This window comes from Cryptotermes secundus, unplaced genomic scaffold (assembly GCF_002891405.2).
Source record: "Cryptotermes secundus unplaced genomic scaffold, Csec_1.0 scaffold1323, whole genome shotgun sequence".
In the NCBI taxonomy this organism is placed as follows: Eukaryota; Metazoa; Arthropoda; class Insecta; order Blattodea; family Kalotermitidae; genus Cryptotermes; species Cryptotermes secundus.
Genome location: NW_019727122.1, coordinates 234,658 through 251,696, shown reverse-complemented (window position 1 = coordinate 251,696; position 17,039 = coordinate 234,658). Strand labels below are relative to the sequence as shown.

The 17,039-nt window shown below is 37.8% G+C and overlaps 1 protein-coding gene across 2 annotated transcripts in view; it reads left to right on the top strand.

The window, feature by feature from the left end:
• LOC111864544 overlaps positions 1-17,039 on the top strand; it is a 203,096-nt gene that overhangs the window by 177,479 nt on the left and 8,578 nt on the right. For both annotated transcript variants that reach the window (XM_023851862.2, XM_033751478.1), the window contains 3 exons: positions 1,187-1,442; positions 3,616-3,962; positions 6,431-6,878. In XM_023851862.2, the coding sequence (XP_023707630.1) occupies positions 1,187-1,442; positions 3,616-3,962; positions 6,431-6,878 (1,051 nt within the window). The remainder of the gene's footprint in view (positions 1-1,186; positions 1,443-3,615; positions 3,963-6,430; positions 6,879-17,039) is intronic.

Sequence of the window (17,039 nt, the reverse complement as noted above, 5' to 3'; positions counted from 1 at the left end):
GTTGCTGATATTCAGCTACGGCAAGAACTGAGTTACCGTCACAAAACCCGGACACATAAATCATATCTGCATACTCCTCAAATGAAAATGTAAATGGCATCGTGAACGTAACAGACGCACCGAGATGAGAACTTCTGAACACCAGTAGCCGCCACACTAGCCGTGGCCGGACATACCAGCCCACCACACCTTAGGTACCTCTCAAGTGTCGAGATAACGGGAACGCTCTGACTGTACCTGGCTAAAAATAGCGACCCACCAGATGATAGACGCGGTTCACACGAGGGCGTGTACGGGAATGAAAAAAGAAACGGTCATAACTCCGTAACCGTCCAAAAGCGGACACATGTTTATATGAACTTTTTTGATCACAAAGACCTAGGAAATCACCTCCTGCAGTTATGCCCTAAAGTCGTGAAACACTCTGTATTTACAGAAAACCTGCCCAAGTGGAACTTTGTCCACCAAAGATCCCGCATGATCTGGCCCCGGGCTCGAACCAGTGCTGCCGCATTTGGAAGTGGACAACTAAACGGCTGAGCTATGGCACGGCCAACATATACTTAGTTTTCTGTGCGTTTACTACTAGACCAACCGCCTTACTAGCGTCGATTGAAAGTTTATGTGTTTTTCTTTATGTTACCTCCCAGTAGATTCACGTCATCAGCATATACCAACCATCATCTGACGTGTCCCATTTAATTTCCGTCGCATCTGGTTCCCCTGGACGTTCCTAATGGCATATTCGAAAGCAAAGCTAAAGAGCAGTGGCGATAAAGCATCTCCTTGTTTTAGCTAAAACTATATTTCTGCTGATACTGATTTTTATATCCTGGCTCCCGTGTTAACTGTCAACCAAGGCAACTGAACTTGAATGAAGGGACACTTGTCTGACGGTGACATAATTCTGGTTTCACCATCGTGACTTGATCACTTATCTGTAAAAAAAAAAACTGATCGCAGCGTTGGACGGTGAAATTAACACTAAGCTGCCGTATATAGAAGTGGAGACGGAGGACAGCGCCCAGTTTTGGAGATGAAAGCAACAATGCATCTCTGCTTCCCATATGCCCAGCCGACTTTTCAAGAAACACCCCAAACACGAATTAGTTGCTGTTATTCCTGCGCCAGGGTAGTTAAGCCAGAAAGAGAACATAGGTGACGATGTTTTGTTTCGTTTTTGCAGCCTCCAGAGAATGAGCTGCAAAAGGGCGGTGTTGGGGAGCGGGTCATGTCGGAGCACCAATTGCGGGTACAGCGCTCTCTCCAGAAGCTCAACGTTCCTGACTGGTACAAGAACTCGACTGTTGCCCGTGGTCCTGAGGGCTTTCTGCTCAAGCGGAGCAGCGATGGCGGGCAAGGCTGGCCTGGCCTCTGCTCCAAGACCACGTCTCTCTCCAGCCTCGGCTCTACGCAGTCTGCAGCAGCCAGAAGTCCTACAGGTCAGTTGTGTAAAATAGGTCGAGTAAAGTTCAAAAGGCTGTGACGCTGAAGTTGTTGTCTTTTCAGGTCTAATGGACGTGGGTTGAGCGCATCATTTAGTGAGACTTCTGGTACGCTTTCGCAGAGATCTGACATTAATAGACTCGGAAATCTTCTAAAACCATTCATAACATAACTATTGGTGAATAGAAAGAGGTGGAAATAGCCATTAAACTTCAGCTGTTGACGTCAGCTGTGGTGATAAATTCATCATTGAGGCCCCAAAAATAGTTAGTATACTGGTTCGATCGTTTAAATTATGACCTGTCTCCAAAATTAACTTCTCATATGCATCTTTATTCTTAAAATAAAATGCTACAGGAATAAGTTGTAAAGGGGCAAGCCATCTCAAACGAAACAGTGCTGATGACTGTCATTTTAAACAATTTAAGTAGATGTGAAAGTGTGTCTCATAATTTTGCAGCTGAAAACCCAAAAGAACTCGTGGGGGTGGAGACTCTTCAGAACAATGTCGGGGTGAACTACACAATTAGTGAAACATTAAGTACCCGTTTAAATGAGACACATTGTGAGGGCGGCCGGCGCCATCCTTACCGCCATCTGTAATGCTATTGTTTAGAAGATGTGGGAGCCTCGACATCTCATAACCCTACGGGCCTTCACGGCCTGTTACAGGGTTAGCTTTACCTTCCTTTTTTTACATTGTGATGATGTACAGGTATAGTAAGATTTGAAATTTTAAGATTTCATAGGTGCTATAACATTTCAAGTAGTGAGGAAAACGTACTTAAAGTCGGTTCAAAGACTCTCTGTTTTGATGTAGCGTAGTTGGTTGAGGCAGTGTGCTACAAGCCGGAAGGTCGTGGGTTCAAGTCCCGATGAGGTCATTGGTTTTTTTTTTCAATTGACCTACTAAACCTTCCAGCCGCACTATGGTCCTGGAGTAGACTCAACCTCTAACAGAAATGAGAACCAGGCATATTCTTGGGGGTAAAGGACGGCCGGCGTGTAGGGCTAACAACCTTGCCGCCATCTGTGAGCCGATTGTCTAGAAAATGTGGGAACCTCAACGTCTCACAACCATATGAGCCTCCCTGGCCTGTTACAGGGACAGCTTTACTTTTACTTACTTACTGCCATCCTTTGAAACAGAAATGAAACTGAAATTTATTTTTGAAACATGTGAGGATAGCTTATGCTCCAGCCTAGATTCAAGCCCGTTCATTCCGGTTATGAGGTAGAAATGCTAGCCCCTACACAACGAAATGCAGTGTCTCAGAAAGAACTTCCAACAGAGGGGTTGGCCATTTATAACATTCTGTTTGTAGCAGTGCACTGCCTGCTGCATGACCGGATCAGGTAGGGCATCCGCCCATCTGTCTGGGCACAAATAACCAAAAGAGGAAGAATTTTAGGAAACAAAACCAACGTATTATTTGAAGAAACTGCAAATACAAGGCAAGAAATGAATAATTCAATATACCCAGAGGGACCTGCATTTAGGATACTTCATGAGATGAAAACCAAAGGTTCTTAGCCTATTTAAAGCTACATACCTCTTGGGGTGAGAGACAAAATGCCGGTCACCTGCCCACTAGAAGAAGGGAGAAGTTAAACTGGAAGTATTTTGGAAATGAGAATCAAGGTAATTTGAAAAAAAAAACATCTTTGTCCCTGTCAGTGCAGGCAGTAACTGCTACATATAAATCTCAGAGCCAGCCTTCACCAAGGGAGGAGGGGTAGGAGTAAAAGGATGCGTGCTCTAGGATGTGTGTTCATAAAATGATGAAAACGTGGAGCCATACGCACACGACACGGGCTGTGCTCAGCCTAACCTAACCTAACCTAACCTAACCTTCAGTCATTTCACATAAGGTACAAGGTACCTGTAATTAATACAGTGAATCTTGTTTACAATGAAATCTGAGCAAATTTTGGATAAGGATTGCTGCATGGATTGTATTCTGAGCATTTGCATTGCAAATCACAAACCAGAAGTCATGATACGCTATATGCGGTGAATCCGTTTACATTTTCGTTCATTTCTTTCTGGCCTCTTGTACTTTGTTGGTGGTCTTTCGCGTTTGTGACATGTATCTTTTTCTCAGTAAAATTTGAGGGAACCCTGTTTGAAATAAATTATTAATGGACCGTTTTGCATGCTTGTTTCAGGTCACCTGCTGAGCCCTAGCCCAACACCGCATATGTTCACGCGGTGGAGCACAAGTCGCCTTAACAGCGGTGGCACTTCTACCAGCACATCCCCGTGCGGGTCCACACGCTCCTCGTTCAACTACCGGCAGCCATACCTGGGATGGAGATCTCAAGAACGGCTCACGAGACCTCGCACCCCAGCAGAGCGGCTTGCTGCAGGATTGTTGCCCACGCATCAGCAGCAGCAACAACAACTCACCAGCCCACAGGGTATCATCACCCCACAGCAGACCCAGCAGGATCTTCATCAGCTGTTGCAACAGGAAGCAGAACTCAGGCAGTTGCAGCAGGAGGATGAGGAACAGGTAAGGTGAAGACTGGCTCACTTCAACTGCAGAACAGGTTCTTTTGTTGTGAGGTCACAAGAGGGAACACTTGGTATGCATCCTTATAGCATATAAATAACACTAACCAGCCTCTGGTGGCTACACTGAGGTGGGGCTTGATTCATATCTATGGCTTCCCTGGTAATTGATTAGCTAAGCTGCTCCACAGCACCAGCAGAGTTGTTCGGGAAGCCATATAAATCAGCCAAGCCTTGCCTGGAAGAAGAGCGACCGTGCAGTGAAGCAGAAGGAAGGATGCCAGAAACATGAAGTACCCTCAAATCCCATGCCAGATTGAAGAACTGCTACAATGGCAAAAGGGTGATTTGCTTGTCTCCCAAGGACACCCCAGCCTATGCACTGCCCCCGTCTGCGCCCATCTCGCTTTTGATTTGCGTCCTTTATGCTTCTTCCTTTCAACCCTTGCCGAGAACCTCCCTTCAACTAACGATGATCTTCATGCTGCTTGGCCCACAGCATAGAGAATTAAGCTGTGTTATGCCTGGTGAACACTTGTGTGGGTGACCATTCGGGAGCATCAGTAGCTGGTGAGTTTATATGGCCCAGATAAGACACCAATTCCCACTCTCCCATCCTCCTCCTCCTCTGTTCTTGAAAAACCCTGCATCTGCATAAAGACTACCCACTTTACACTCTTAAACCTTGAAGATGTCACCAGCATTGCCCACATTTGCCCTGTGTAACAACCCAAGAATGGAGTTAACATCATTCATAATTCTTTTCCAACATTCTATGCTGTCAAATGAATAAATTTAGAACTTGTTGAATGAAGAGTTATACATAATTCAGATTTGCTACCCTTTTATGTTAGTAGAGCCAGTATCTTTTAATACCTCTCCAAACATCAAATTGTCTGTGTTGCTTAGTATATCTCTGACTGAATAGTTAATCCCCATCTAGGCTGTGCCATAGCTCAAGTGGTTAGTCGCTGGCTTCCCAACCGTGGCGTCCTGGGTTCGATCCCGGGTCTGGTCAAGTGGGATTTGTGGTGGACAAAGTGGCGCTGGGGCAGGTTTTTCCGAGTACTTCGGTTTCCACTGCCAGTCTTCATTCCACCAAATTCTCCATCATCATAATCACACAGGGCGGGTACAATAGGCCAGTCAGTGGCCGCCGTGCCGAGTGGACCCAGTTGGACTCCACCCCCCACTAAGCGAATTTTGAAAAAAAAATTAATCCCCATCCAGGATTTAGAGTACACATTACAAGCCCAAAGAACCTCCGCATGTGATAATGCGAGTGTATGACAGCTAACAGACAACAGTCTACTTAACATAAGAAAATGAAGGAATAGCTCTCTATGAAAGAGGGAGCTGTATTATGAGATTTACATCATTATATATATAGGAAACCGAAATTGCATATATCTAATGTCACGTGTTTCAGAGACTGAGATGCGGATATGGATTGGTGAATCGGTTTATTATATCTACACAAGTCATAACTGCAGTTAGTTCTTACACTCTCGAGATTACTGTAACTACAGCACATGTGACGTCACACACTGAGTCTTCTAATTCTCCTTCTCGCCACGCTGCTGTTCCCTTGGAACTTTGGAACTCAACTGAAGTCAATTCCCATTCCCATATTCTCTCATATCCTCTCAGCACGGGCCACCCACAGACAACACAGCCCCTCTTTTGTTGTGTAGCACAGACCACACAGAAAACAGGTCACATGATAACAATCTGCCAGTCCATTGGCCATTTATCGCACTGTTTCCTGGCTATATTCACTTTGTTACAGTCATACAACTGACCACTGACTGAAATTCTCTTGTATGACTAGACCAGTTGGTGTCCTGATGTTTCAGAGGCCATGTCTGTCTCCATCATTACGGGTTGATGAGCTGTGTACTGTGGGGACTACTGAAGAGGCAGCTTGCTATAATGAGACAAAAATACCATTTCCCTTGTAGTTGATAGTTGTTACAGGTTCCATGCATTTGTATCACACCCATAAGAATTGAGTGTAAGATTATAAAGGCCCAAGATGAAGGAGTACAGTACACCCATTTGTGAACTGAGTGGTTTTTATAGCAGATCAGGAGAGTTCCATTTCATTCTTGGTGGCAGTTACGTTGTGGTCACTGACTTTTGTTAACTTTACTTATGTGTATGCTAATCCACAGTCATATTGATAGACATGAAAGCATAATTAAACATCCTCATTTTTAAAGCCATTAGGAAGACCAAGTCTTAGATGGGTGAACAATATTAAAATGTATCTCAGAGAGATATGATGGAATGGTATGGACTGGCTAAGGATAAGGGACCAGCAGAGAGCTCTTGTGAACACGGTATGAACCTTCGGATTCCGTAAAATGCTGGGAAGTTCTTGAATAGCTGCACATTTGGTGGCTTCTCAAGAAGGGCTCAGCTCCATATAGTCAGTTAATTTTTAAAGAATTTGTAAACTTATTACAGATGCAGCAAGTACCAAATCTGTCTGAAGTCCGGACATCAATTAAGGAGGTGACGTCTGCCATTGTCCACTATGTTTCTGGAGTGCGGGATGGTTCTGGTGAAGCACTTGCAGGTGACTCCCATTGGGATTCACTGTCACTTCCTCGTGGCACAGACTTGGATGTTGCCGTGACACCCAGAGGTTCCCCTCGTGGGAGTAGTGGTCGCCTGTGTTGGTTGGAAAGTTCCTTTGTAGGTACCAGGCCTCTGGACTCGCCAGAAACACCACTCACACTAACCAGTGATGATGTAAACAAAACACTTGAAACACTGCAGCAGCAACAAGATGGCGGAATGAATGTCTTGAGAAAGTTGAGTGGAACAGCAGGGCCAGCTGATCTGTACCTGGACCTCAATAGCAGTCAGAGGCTGCAGAACGCTAACACACACATTCATCATCAAGTGAATGGTGAGTATCTACTGACTTGAAACAGGTGGCATTTTGAAGTATGAGTTTAGAAATGTAATGGGGCCAACATGGGACCTGAAAACTGTAAAACTAATTTCCGAGAGATTTTATATCTTGAACAGGAAAGTGATTAAATTTGACAATTTTAAAAGAAGATTTTAGTTGTTGGGTTCTTTTAATTCAGATTGAATGGATGTCATAAGAAGACACTGTTAAGTAGCCATCATCATTGCTAAATAGTTCAAAGAATGGTCATGAGCATCAGTGATAGATATTATTAGCATATTTTATAATGATTATTAATTGCTGACTCTCTGGAGTGCAAGTAACTATGTAAAGTATCATGAACAGTTTTGCAGAAGGTTTCCTCCCACATAGAAACTTGGCGAAATAATATGAGGACTTATTGGTTATTATGTGGATGTACTTCTCCCACTTGAAAAAGTCATAGTATCCGTCATTAATATTTGTGGTTATGATAGGAAAAATATGTTTAAACAAAAGCATACCAATTGCTGAATGTATGTGTAGAAGACTTATTTTATCCCCATTGTTAGGAACATCTCCAAACATGTGGTGTCCAAAATTGTTGTATGTAGCTAAAACATGTGTGTGTGTGTGTGTGTGTGTGTGTAACACTTATTCTAACAGTTCTTAATATTCTAGCAGAATCTTCTGATAAAATTATGATAGAGATTACTGCTTGCAAAGTTTATGAGAAATGACTTATTTGTGACTGCTAATGTTAAAAAGTATTAAATATTTGCTGTAGAGGAAGGAATTGATATGGGTTTACTAAGTGCCCATGTGATCAAAATATTATACAACACAAAATATGGCATAATACTTTGACTGAACGATATGTATCATATGTGACGTTTAATTGCAGGAAATTTTGTTTCTCCCGTGAGACCAATATTTTAGATTTTAAGAGATATGTTTGCAACACCAAATATCTTAGTAAAGAAAATATATTATCCTGTAGATTAATTCTCTGCCTTTACATAAGGCTCAGAATAGTCTGTTGGTTGAAGGAAATTTTGTTTTTCCCACGAGACCAATATTTGGCAGCTTTGAAGTGATATGTTGGCAGCACCAGATATCTTTGTGAAGAAAATATATTATCCTGTAGATTAATTCTCTGCCTTTACATAAAGCTCAGGATAGTCCATTGATTGAAGGAAATTTCTTTTTTCCACGAGACCAATATTTGGCAGCTTTGAAGAGATATGTTGGCAGCACCAGATATCTTAGTAAAGAAAATATATTACCCTGTAGATTAATTCTCTGCCTTTACATAAGGCTCAGAATAGTCCATTGATTGAAGGAAATTTCTTTTTTCCACGAGACCAATATTTGGCAGCTTTGAAGTGATATGTTGGCAGCACCAGATATCTTAGTAAAGAAAATATATTATCCTGTAGATTAATTCTCTACCTTCACATAAGGCTACAAAAAGAACGTTACGTCACACAGGAGGAGGGCAAATACAGTGGTTGTTTATGGCTGCAATTATAATGAGATGAACAAATGAAAATTAAACTCTTTCAGTGTTAACATTATGTTTGTATTTTTTATCATCTGCTGGACATTATGATTTTTGGCACTTAAAAGGGCATTTTTAAGTAGCGTATAATGCAATTCTTGATATCAGGTACACAAAAGACACATTTTTTTAAGCTGTGAGAGTGAACAGCATTCTTGATTTGCATGAAACTTCGTTTTGTGTAGACTGTATCTGTATATAAGAAGGTTTGTTTGGTTCGGTTGATTTATGACGCAGAAATGTATCTTCCATTTTAAATGTTTACATATCATATATAATTCAGTCATCATTTTTATGAAGATTGATCTGAATAGAACCACCATTTTCTTAGCTAACGGCTTCACTCCCATTTTCTTTATTTGATGGTGACCATTTTTTTTTGTACATGCTGCAAAACTTGTAGGAGTTTAATTCATATCTGTAGGGCAGTTTGTTTTACCATTAAGAAAAACACTTCCCCCCCCCATCACCAATATATTTAATTAATGTAGACCATCCGTTAAACTAAACATTTCGGGGTTTTATTTCCTACTCTTATGTTTGAGCCATTATGGTGGATCCATCTTCAGTAGTAACTGAAAAACAATTTAGATTACTTGATAAAGGTTCAAAATATGTAGTGGGGGAAAAAGAAATACAGTATAAAGGTTCTGTTGTTCAGATGGTCTTAAGATTAAAGGGTTTCAAGATGGACTCATTATAAAATCATAAATGTTAATTTTAATTCAGTTAATGAAAATGTAATTCAGTTCTTATTTATATAGATGCAAACAATAGCCCAGGGGCCAATTATAAAGTAAGCACAAGTAAGAAGAACAAAACACAAAATACAAAAGAGCAGTTTTAATAATAATAATTCAGTTCAGTTGTGTTTATTTACATGCAAACTTAACAGCAAAGTGGCCAGTTACAAAGTTAGCACAANTATAATACTTATATTTGGTAAAACTAATATTTTAATAATAAGAAAGAACCACAATAAGGTATGATTAAGAAAAACAGTGTTGGGTTGAGATACATCTGCACCCCCAGAAAAAAAGAACATTTTCAGGGATGGTGATGTATTTGGAACCATAACCTTTTTTTCTTAATCAAAATGATAATGATGATTTTGAAGTAATAACATAGTATTTCATGTTATATTTATGGAATTTAATATGTAGAATTTTTTACATTGAAAAGGGTGAAAAGGCCTCTAATATGTGTGAGAATGATTTATTGAATAAAATATGTAAACCATATAATGCAGTATTATCAGTGATTCATTATAGTGAACATGTCACACAAAGTCATATTAGTCTGCTTAAGATGTGGAAATGAGGATTTTATTCTATGCATCATAATGAGGTATGTTGATACATCTATTAATGTTATTACTTCACTCCAAATTTCAGGTTCATAAAGTAAAATACTTACTTTAATTGCTTAGTTATGGCTTAGCAGATATATGTATTTTATTAATTGCAGTATTAACAGTATTTTATTTTAATTTGAAGCTATTTTTATCACTTTCATATTTTTTGCTTCCACGATTGTGTCATTTGTACCTTGAAACAATAACAAAAATATTAATTCAAGTTTCTGTTTGTATCATGTATCATCGTGTTTTTGTTTCACACTGAAACTTTCAACAGTCGGCTTAATTCACTATGACGTGGAAAACACAGAACATATGACTGATATTGATAGTATGGAAAGTTAAATATACACAGTGTTCCAACTTCAGCTCAGGATTATATGCATTTTTTATTAATTATTTATTGAATATAGTTTACTGTATACTGTTAATTTAGTAACAACAAATACATTTGGAATTATAGCAGGAATGCCTAAGTTAGGAATATGTGGCACTGCATGTAATATTCATTGCAGGTTGCTGCTCATGTGGGATTTTATATAAGTCAGTTCTTTTTATAGATCCTGTTTCTCTTCATCTAGTTTGCTAATACTTCACTGTATAAGGTCAGATGTCGCCATAGAACATATTCCTTGTTTTCGGTCTTCCATTACCCGTGCAATAATTTCAATAGATATTACTTTTATGTCTTGTGTTTCAACTTGAACAGGAAATAGTCTTTTCTTCACACATGCATACAAACATGAACACACAAATTAAACTGAGACAAAACATATTTTTGTATTCCAAAATTTTATCACAGCAGTAAAAAAGCTGTACCACTGTGCAGAGGGCCTAATTTTACATATCTTTATGCATGATGGAAAATTAATTTTTAAATGCTGTGTTTTGGTTAAACGTCATCTATTTCTCTAATAACACTCTTGGTTAAAATATTTAATTCAAATTTTTTATATCATTTACTTTAATGTTGGGTATTTCTACAGAGCTTCTAGTTGCTTTTTCAGAATGTCTGTAACATCTTCATTTTTATGTTGACAGAAGCACTTATCATAATCCTTCAGTGTATTGTTGGAAGGGTAACACGGTCCTGAAATTTTCCATCCGTGTGGTGTACTTATATTACACAAGTTCAGTAACTGTTGCAAATTTGTTTATGGTCAGATTGTGCGATATGCAGCTGCAGTTTCAGAACAATGGTCTCTCTGTGTTTCTTTACAAATCTTGTGATTTGAACATCTATCCGACCCTTTTCATTAGTGCATATTTTACGCCTGTTTGATCGATGGGTTCTGGGTAAAAATGCTTGACAGAAATGGGTTCATTAATGAGATGATAGTAATTTATCTCAGTTCAGCAGATGTAAGAAGCAAAGTTAATAACATTCCAGGATTGAGATTTCTTCCATCTCTGCTTAGGAAAATGGCTTGACCAAACTCCTGTTGAAATTCTGTGTTAAGTCACAGATATGGGAGAAGTCCATGAACACTTCGCTTCAGAAAGATGCATTGCTTTTAATATTACAATAGCTAAAGATAGCCAGGTTATAAATTACATTAATGTTCAGTTTTTATGTTTGTAAATCTTGTACAGAATTCAAAATATTTATGATGACTATGTTGCACCATACCACATGTCAATTAAAAAATAAAACATGGGTTAGAAATTTCTTACATGTTTGTTGATGTCAGTGATCATTCTACTAATTTAGCTTAAGAGCGTCAGGCAAAATAGAGGAGAAAGCAAAAAAAAAAAAGTAACAGTAATTTCCGTAATATTTTAAGAGAAAGCTGTCAGTATAATATCTGTTCTTTTAAAGTTCAGTTTTATCCATCAGTAGTATGTTTAAAAATTGAATGTGCCTTTTATAGCAGTATTATTATACATATGTCTTTTTATTTTATAACTGTAGTAGCAGAAAAAGTTGATGCTGATGCATTTTCCTGGATAGCTCTAAGTGTAGGAGGTGAGGATATTATAAACATACTGTTTAGTAAATACCAGGTACAATGATAAGTTAAACTACAATGTAATGGGAACAGCAGAAATGCTTGTGAAAGCTAAAGCTCAGTTTTTCACATTCCCTCTCATCCAACCTATATGCAGTTATACGTGGTGCATGCTAATTAAAATATAAATGTTTAGTGTGGGCTTCATAATAAAATTAGTGATACATTCAGTTCAATACCGCGATGAGCGTGCTACCTGGTACAAGAAGACCAGAAACAAGGTATGAACCTGTGGTTTGATAATTGGAATACTGAGGCAGAGTATCGTACGTTTAAAACCTAGGTGCCTTGTTGCACTACCGTTGTGATTCAGCATGTTCGATTAGTATGCCTTGAGACCTGCCTTGTGTGGGTGTGTTGATTGTTTTCTTAAGCTGCAGAGCCTAGCACATCATTTTCATTGCACTTTGATGCACCTGGATATTTAAATTTAGTGGCATGCAGAATTGAAATATGTTCTTAGCCCATAAACAAATAATTTCATAAAATATGTTGATACTTCATTTAAGAAACTTGGTTTCTGTTGTTTTTCTTACTATAATGTAAATAACCAAAGCATAGTATAAATATCAGAAAGAGGGAACTTTGATATAACTATTGTGATTTGAAAGAGGAAGGAAACATAGCCCAAAACATTTGATGTAATAAAGCCCCCATAATTTTATCACAACTTTCTGAATTATGGGTGTCCTAATAGTATGCCTAAACTTCTCTGTATCATTTTCTCTTGTCCTGTGCCTTTGCTGTGTTCTTCCAGATTTGTTTGTAACTCACATGGCACCATTTTTTGACTTTAGATAGCACCTTTTGTTGATGATGTACTAGTTCAATTCTTGGTTTGTCTGATTTTTGTCATTCATAGCTAATAACTCCACCAGCCTTTCTTGGAATTCTCTTATTGATAGGCCATTGAGGATCACATTATTATAAGTGATGCAGAATTTACAGCTGCTAATCTGAACAGCAGTGCAACAGCCAGTTTCTGAGACCATTTCATTGATTTATGTAGGGCTAAAGAATATGCTTTTGTCTGATTTGTTACATCAGTAAAAGGTTTGGAAATGTAGTCCACTGTCAGTGTCTTTTATACCTCATCTCCTTCTGTTTAATTGTACTTTTGCTCTCACTATGTCTTGGGTATGTTAAAAATTCTTTATCTTCTGAAGGATTTGTTGTTTGTGATTGCTTCTGAAAATGTGTGAGTCCTCTGTTTCAGCAGCTCATGTACTGGTGCAGTGCTAGTAATTTACCACCCTCATCCAGCAGTGAATTCATTCATGACAAAACAACTTTAGCTGGCACACTTTTGTTAGGATCACATTCCTCTGCGCACTAGGTGCCATACTCATATATACATACGTCCGTCATTAGTGGAAAGTTTGAATTACCTTGTACCACATTCATGTTCTTTTTATGATGTACTGTTTGAAGGATTGTTTTACTTTAAATTGTACTAATGTTTCTTCAGTTCAGTGGGTACACTTATCAAAATCTAATTTGAAGTTTGTTTTTTTATGGGCACAAGTTCGCATATACGAGTAGGATCTCTTTTATCAGTATTTTCATCACCGTTGAAAAAGTTAGACAAATAACAGTTCAAAATGATCTGTCCCTTTTTGTACACTGTTAGTGTGTGATTATTATCCCATTCATATTACAAAATCGAGAAATTTAATTTTCAAAGATCTATGTTACTCCACATGCACAGATATGATTTAGATGGAATTCTGGAGGACTGCATTTGAGATGCACATTGGTTTCTTTCAGGCACAATAAGGTTTACTATGTCATCATTTAAACATAGCTTGAAGAAAGCAGAGTAAAGTAATACAACAAAAGAAACTATGATTTGGTACCAAGTTATTTAAGCCTTGCACACTAATGACATATACACACACACACACACGAGTATATATATATATGAATTCAGTGTCTACTGTGGAAGGAAATTTTTTCAAACATGAACTCTCTCACAGACTTGTTCATGTGAGTACCAAAAGTACTGCCATGCACAGATGTTGGAGTCACCGTTTGTACTTGTGCTTGTAGTGTTGGTGAAACTGACACTGGATGTTCAGCTTCCTGAGCAATTGTGTTTTCATTCATTCATTCACCTTCCATAAATCCTGTTGAGAATATATTCTCATGCAGATGTGGAGATTGTCCTGGTTACAGTCACAACTAAGAATTACAGTTGTCATCCAATAGCAAACACATTTGTAATAAAATACTGATAAACATATACAATATAATAAATAAGTTAATTTTAGTAGTAAAAGTAATGGCAAACCATTCAATTTGTACAGTTTTATACAAGTCTATTAATTAAAAATTCAGTAGTTAAAACACAAATGTCATTTGTGTGATCCCCATACATGTCTTTGAAAAAGAGCTTGAACTTATTGATGTTAGCACCAGTAGTTCAGCAGGTGTTGGCGGTTGTATGCCTATTTTTATTAACTTTCTGGATTTTTCACCTTGCATTTTCAGGACAGGCATACATCTAACAATGCTGGATTTCAATTCTCAGAAATTAAACATTCTTCTGTTGATTTGCGCCTAAAGGTATTATCAGAGAAAGTGTCATGATCTGTTAACTTCTGCAATGTACACAGTTTTTCTTCGTAAGCAGCCATACTTGCAGTTTGTATTTAACTAAGGGCCTGCCACCATAATAAACGTAAGCACTGAAGAACTAAACTGTTCAAATGTGATAAGTACAAGTCAGAATCTGTGAGATACATGTTACCACTTAGGACCAAGTGTGCCCTTTTTTGTGATTGTTCTTGGTGATGCACAGTGCATACCTAAAAAAGGAAGAAAAGTAAATATGGCAGCCAAAAAATAAATAGGTTTTTACTATAGAAGTCCATAACCACAGTGCCCTTGCATATCAGCTGTTTCTTGACATTGCAGCAGTTAATGTATAGATATTCACTCATACCAGAGGATATTTTATTGGTAACTATTTTCTAAACACTAGATAAGAGGAACATGCTTGTGGCCTATTATTTCTACATGTGGTTGAAGGAAAGTATTTCTCACAGAACATATTTACAGAAATTATTGTAGTTCTTCTCTTTATGTGGCAGTGGTAGAGAGCTTTTTTCTCTGTACCTCTCATGATGATGTTCATTAAATACCTGTAACACATGAACTGGCATTACAGGAAAGGTGGTAATTATTGTTGTGCTATTACAGGTTTCTCTAGGCAGTGTTGAATTTGAATACTAAAAGTAAGGAAAGTGTTAAATGGCAGTAATTTAACACTAAGGTTATTGACTTGGTGTTTATTGAAACTTAATATTGTAGGAGAGAAAAACTTGAAACAAGAAACTTCAAATGAGAGTTACATTGTGTACCACTTGCAACTTTCTGTGGGCTGTGTATTCTGATGCAGGAGTTCCCAGCACTTAACATGTTATACAGGTTACACACAGTCTATCACCAGCATAAGCCGAAAGCAAGTTTTGAAATCAATGATTACAGGATTTTCTTTATGATTGTATTCACTGTGTGTGGTATCCTACTGATTGTTTATCTCTCAAATTATTGTATGCATTGTGGTGCCCTACTTTGATCCCTGTTCCCATATTAGAACTGTGACATAAGAGCTGAGATTTGTACAATGATTGTTATTCATATGGTCTTTGTCTGGATGTGACACTGTGTGTAATATTTTAGGCAGATGTTGCCTCCATCTTCAATGTTGAAAGTGTTCAACCTTGAAGACAGAGGCAGCATGTATCTACCTACAAGTCTACACGGTGTCACAATCCAGAAGACTGTAATCTGAATAAAACTATGACTTTCATGAATAACATGCAACTGTACATATACTTCATTTATTGTATTTTGCATGTGTTGTTCTTTTATTTATATTTTTTATTGGTTATTTACATTTGGTTGCTTTTTTTACTAAGTACCTTTTTAGGAGCACTCTTAAAAAATGTTCAGTTATTTGAATAGTGCTGTCATTTGGGATGTGGCACCATATAGTCTGGTAGAAGTTCCTCTGAAAGACTGGTGAACTTCATAACTTACTGCATGTTGTCACACCCCAGGAGATGGTCTTCTCCATAGTTACCACAGAGAAAGTCAAACTGAAACTATATATTTGAAACCTGTAACTTTCAGACAATAAGACTCAATATTATACTCGAAAAACATGGATTATATTGATTTCTAAACTTCATGTTCATTATAAATTTGCAAGCATTGTCACAAAATAATGTACATAAATAATTATTTTAATTTAATGGTGATTTCTGCATTGCTTAACGTTTTTGTTTGTATCCCTTCCTGTTTTAAGTAGTAGATCATAATTCATGTACCATAATTGGTTATTTATCACATCAGTATGTTTACTATGCCGAGATGTAATAACACAACCTTTATCAATGACTTTTAATATGTCTTTTTGAATTCAACTAATTTAATGTCGTGGCTTTGTAAATAAATATTACTTTTGTTTTGTTCATTTTATTTCATTTATTATCCTACCTGCATGCCCCCAAGTCATTTATTTTTTGTCTCCTTGGTGGTGTACTATGTAAGAATGTGTGATATCCTCCTTTTTGGTTTTAATCTACTACAGATGTCCTAAATACAGTGCTGTCTTCAGTATCAGTATTATTTTGGATAAATTATTTTCTCTCATGATCACTCTTCATTTTTCAGATTCCTTTGTTCATTATTGAACTTATTCTCTGAGCAGTGTTCATGTCAAGGACTGACAGATTTTATATGTATAGCCTACTTATATGTTAACACACTGAACACCACTGAATAGAAATTTTCAGTTGAAGTTAAGCCATTCAGGGTTAATAATTAAGGTGCTTTGCACAGTAAGACTGAGGTGTCTGACTGAGGTTGTTGCTGTGTTAATTTTTATAGTTATTCGCTTATTTTATAGTACCTTACATTTCTCTATGGCTGATATCCAGGATTCATAAATTTTCATATAGTAAAATTCTGTCATGCACAGTATTCTCTCACACCTGATCCTGTTGAAGGCCACCAGTAGCAAATGAACCCTATCGAAAAAGGGGATGTAATAAACAACAGTTATTCAAATAGTCATGGCATACTGAAGAGGATATGCAGTTATTTTTCATTAATATATCACATGGTGTAATTTCTTTGGTTCTGGTCATTTGAAAGATTAAATGTCATTGTATTATCATTACCTGAGCAAATTGGCAATGGTGATCTACCTCAGAAAAATGAAGTGAAATACCTGGGCATAC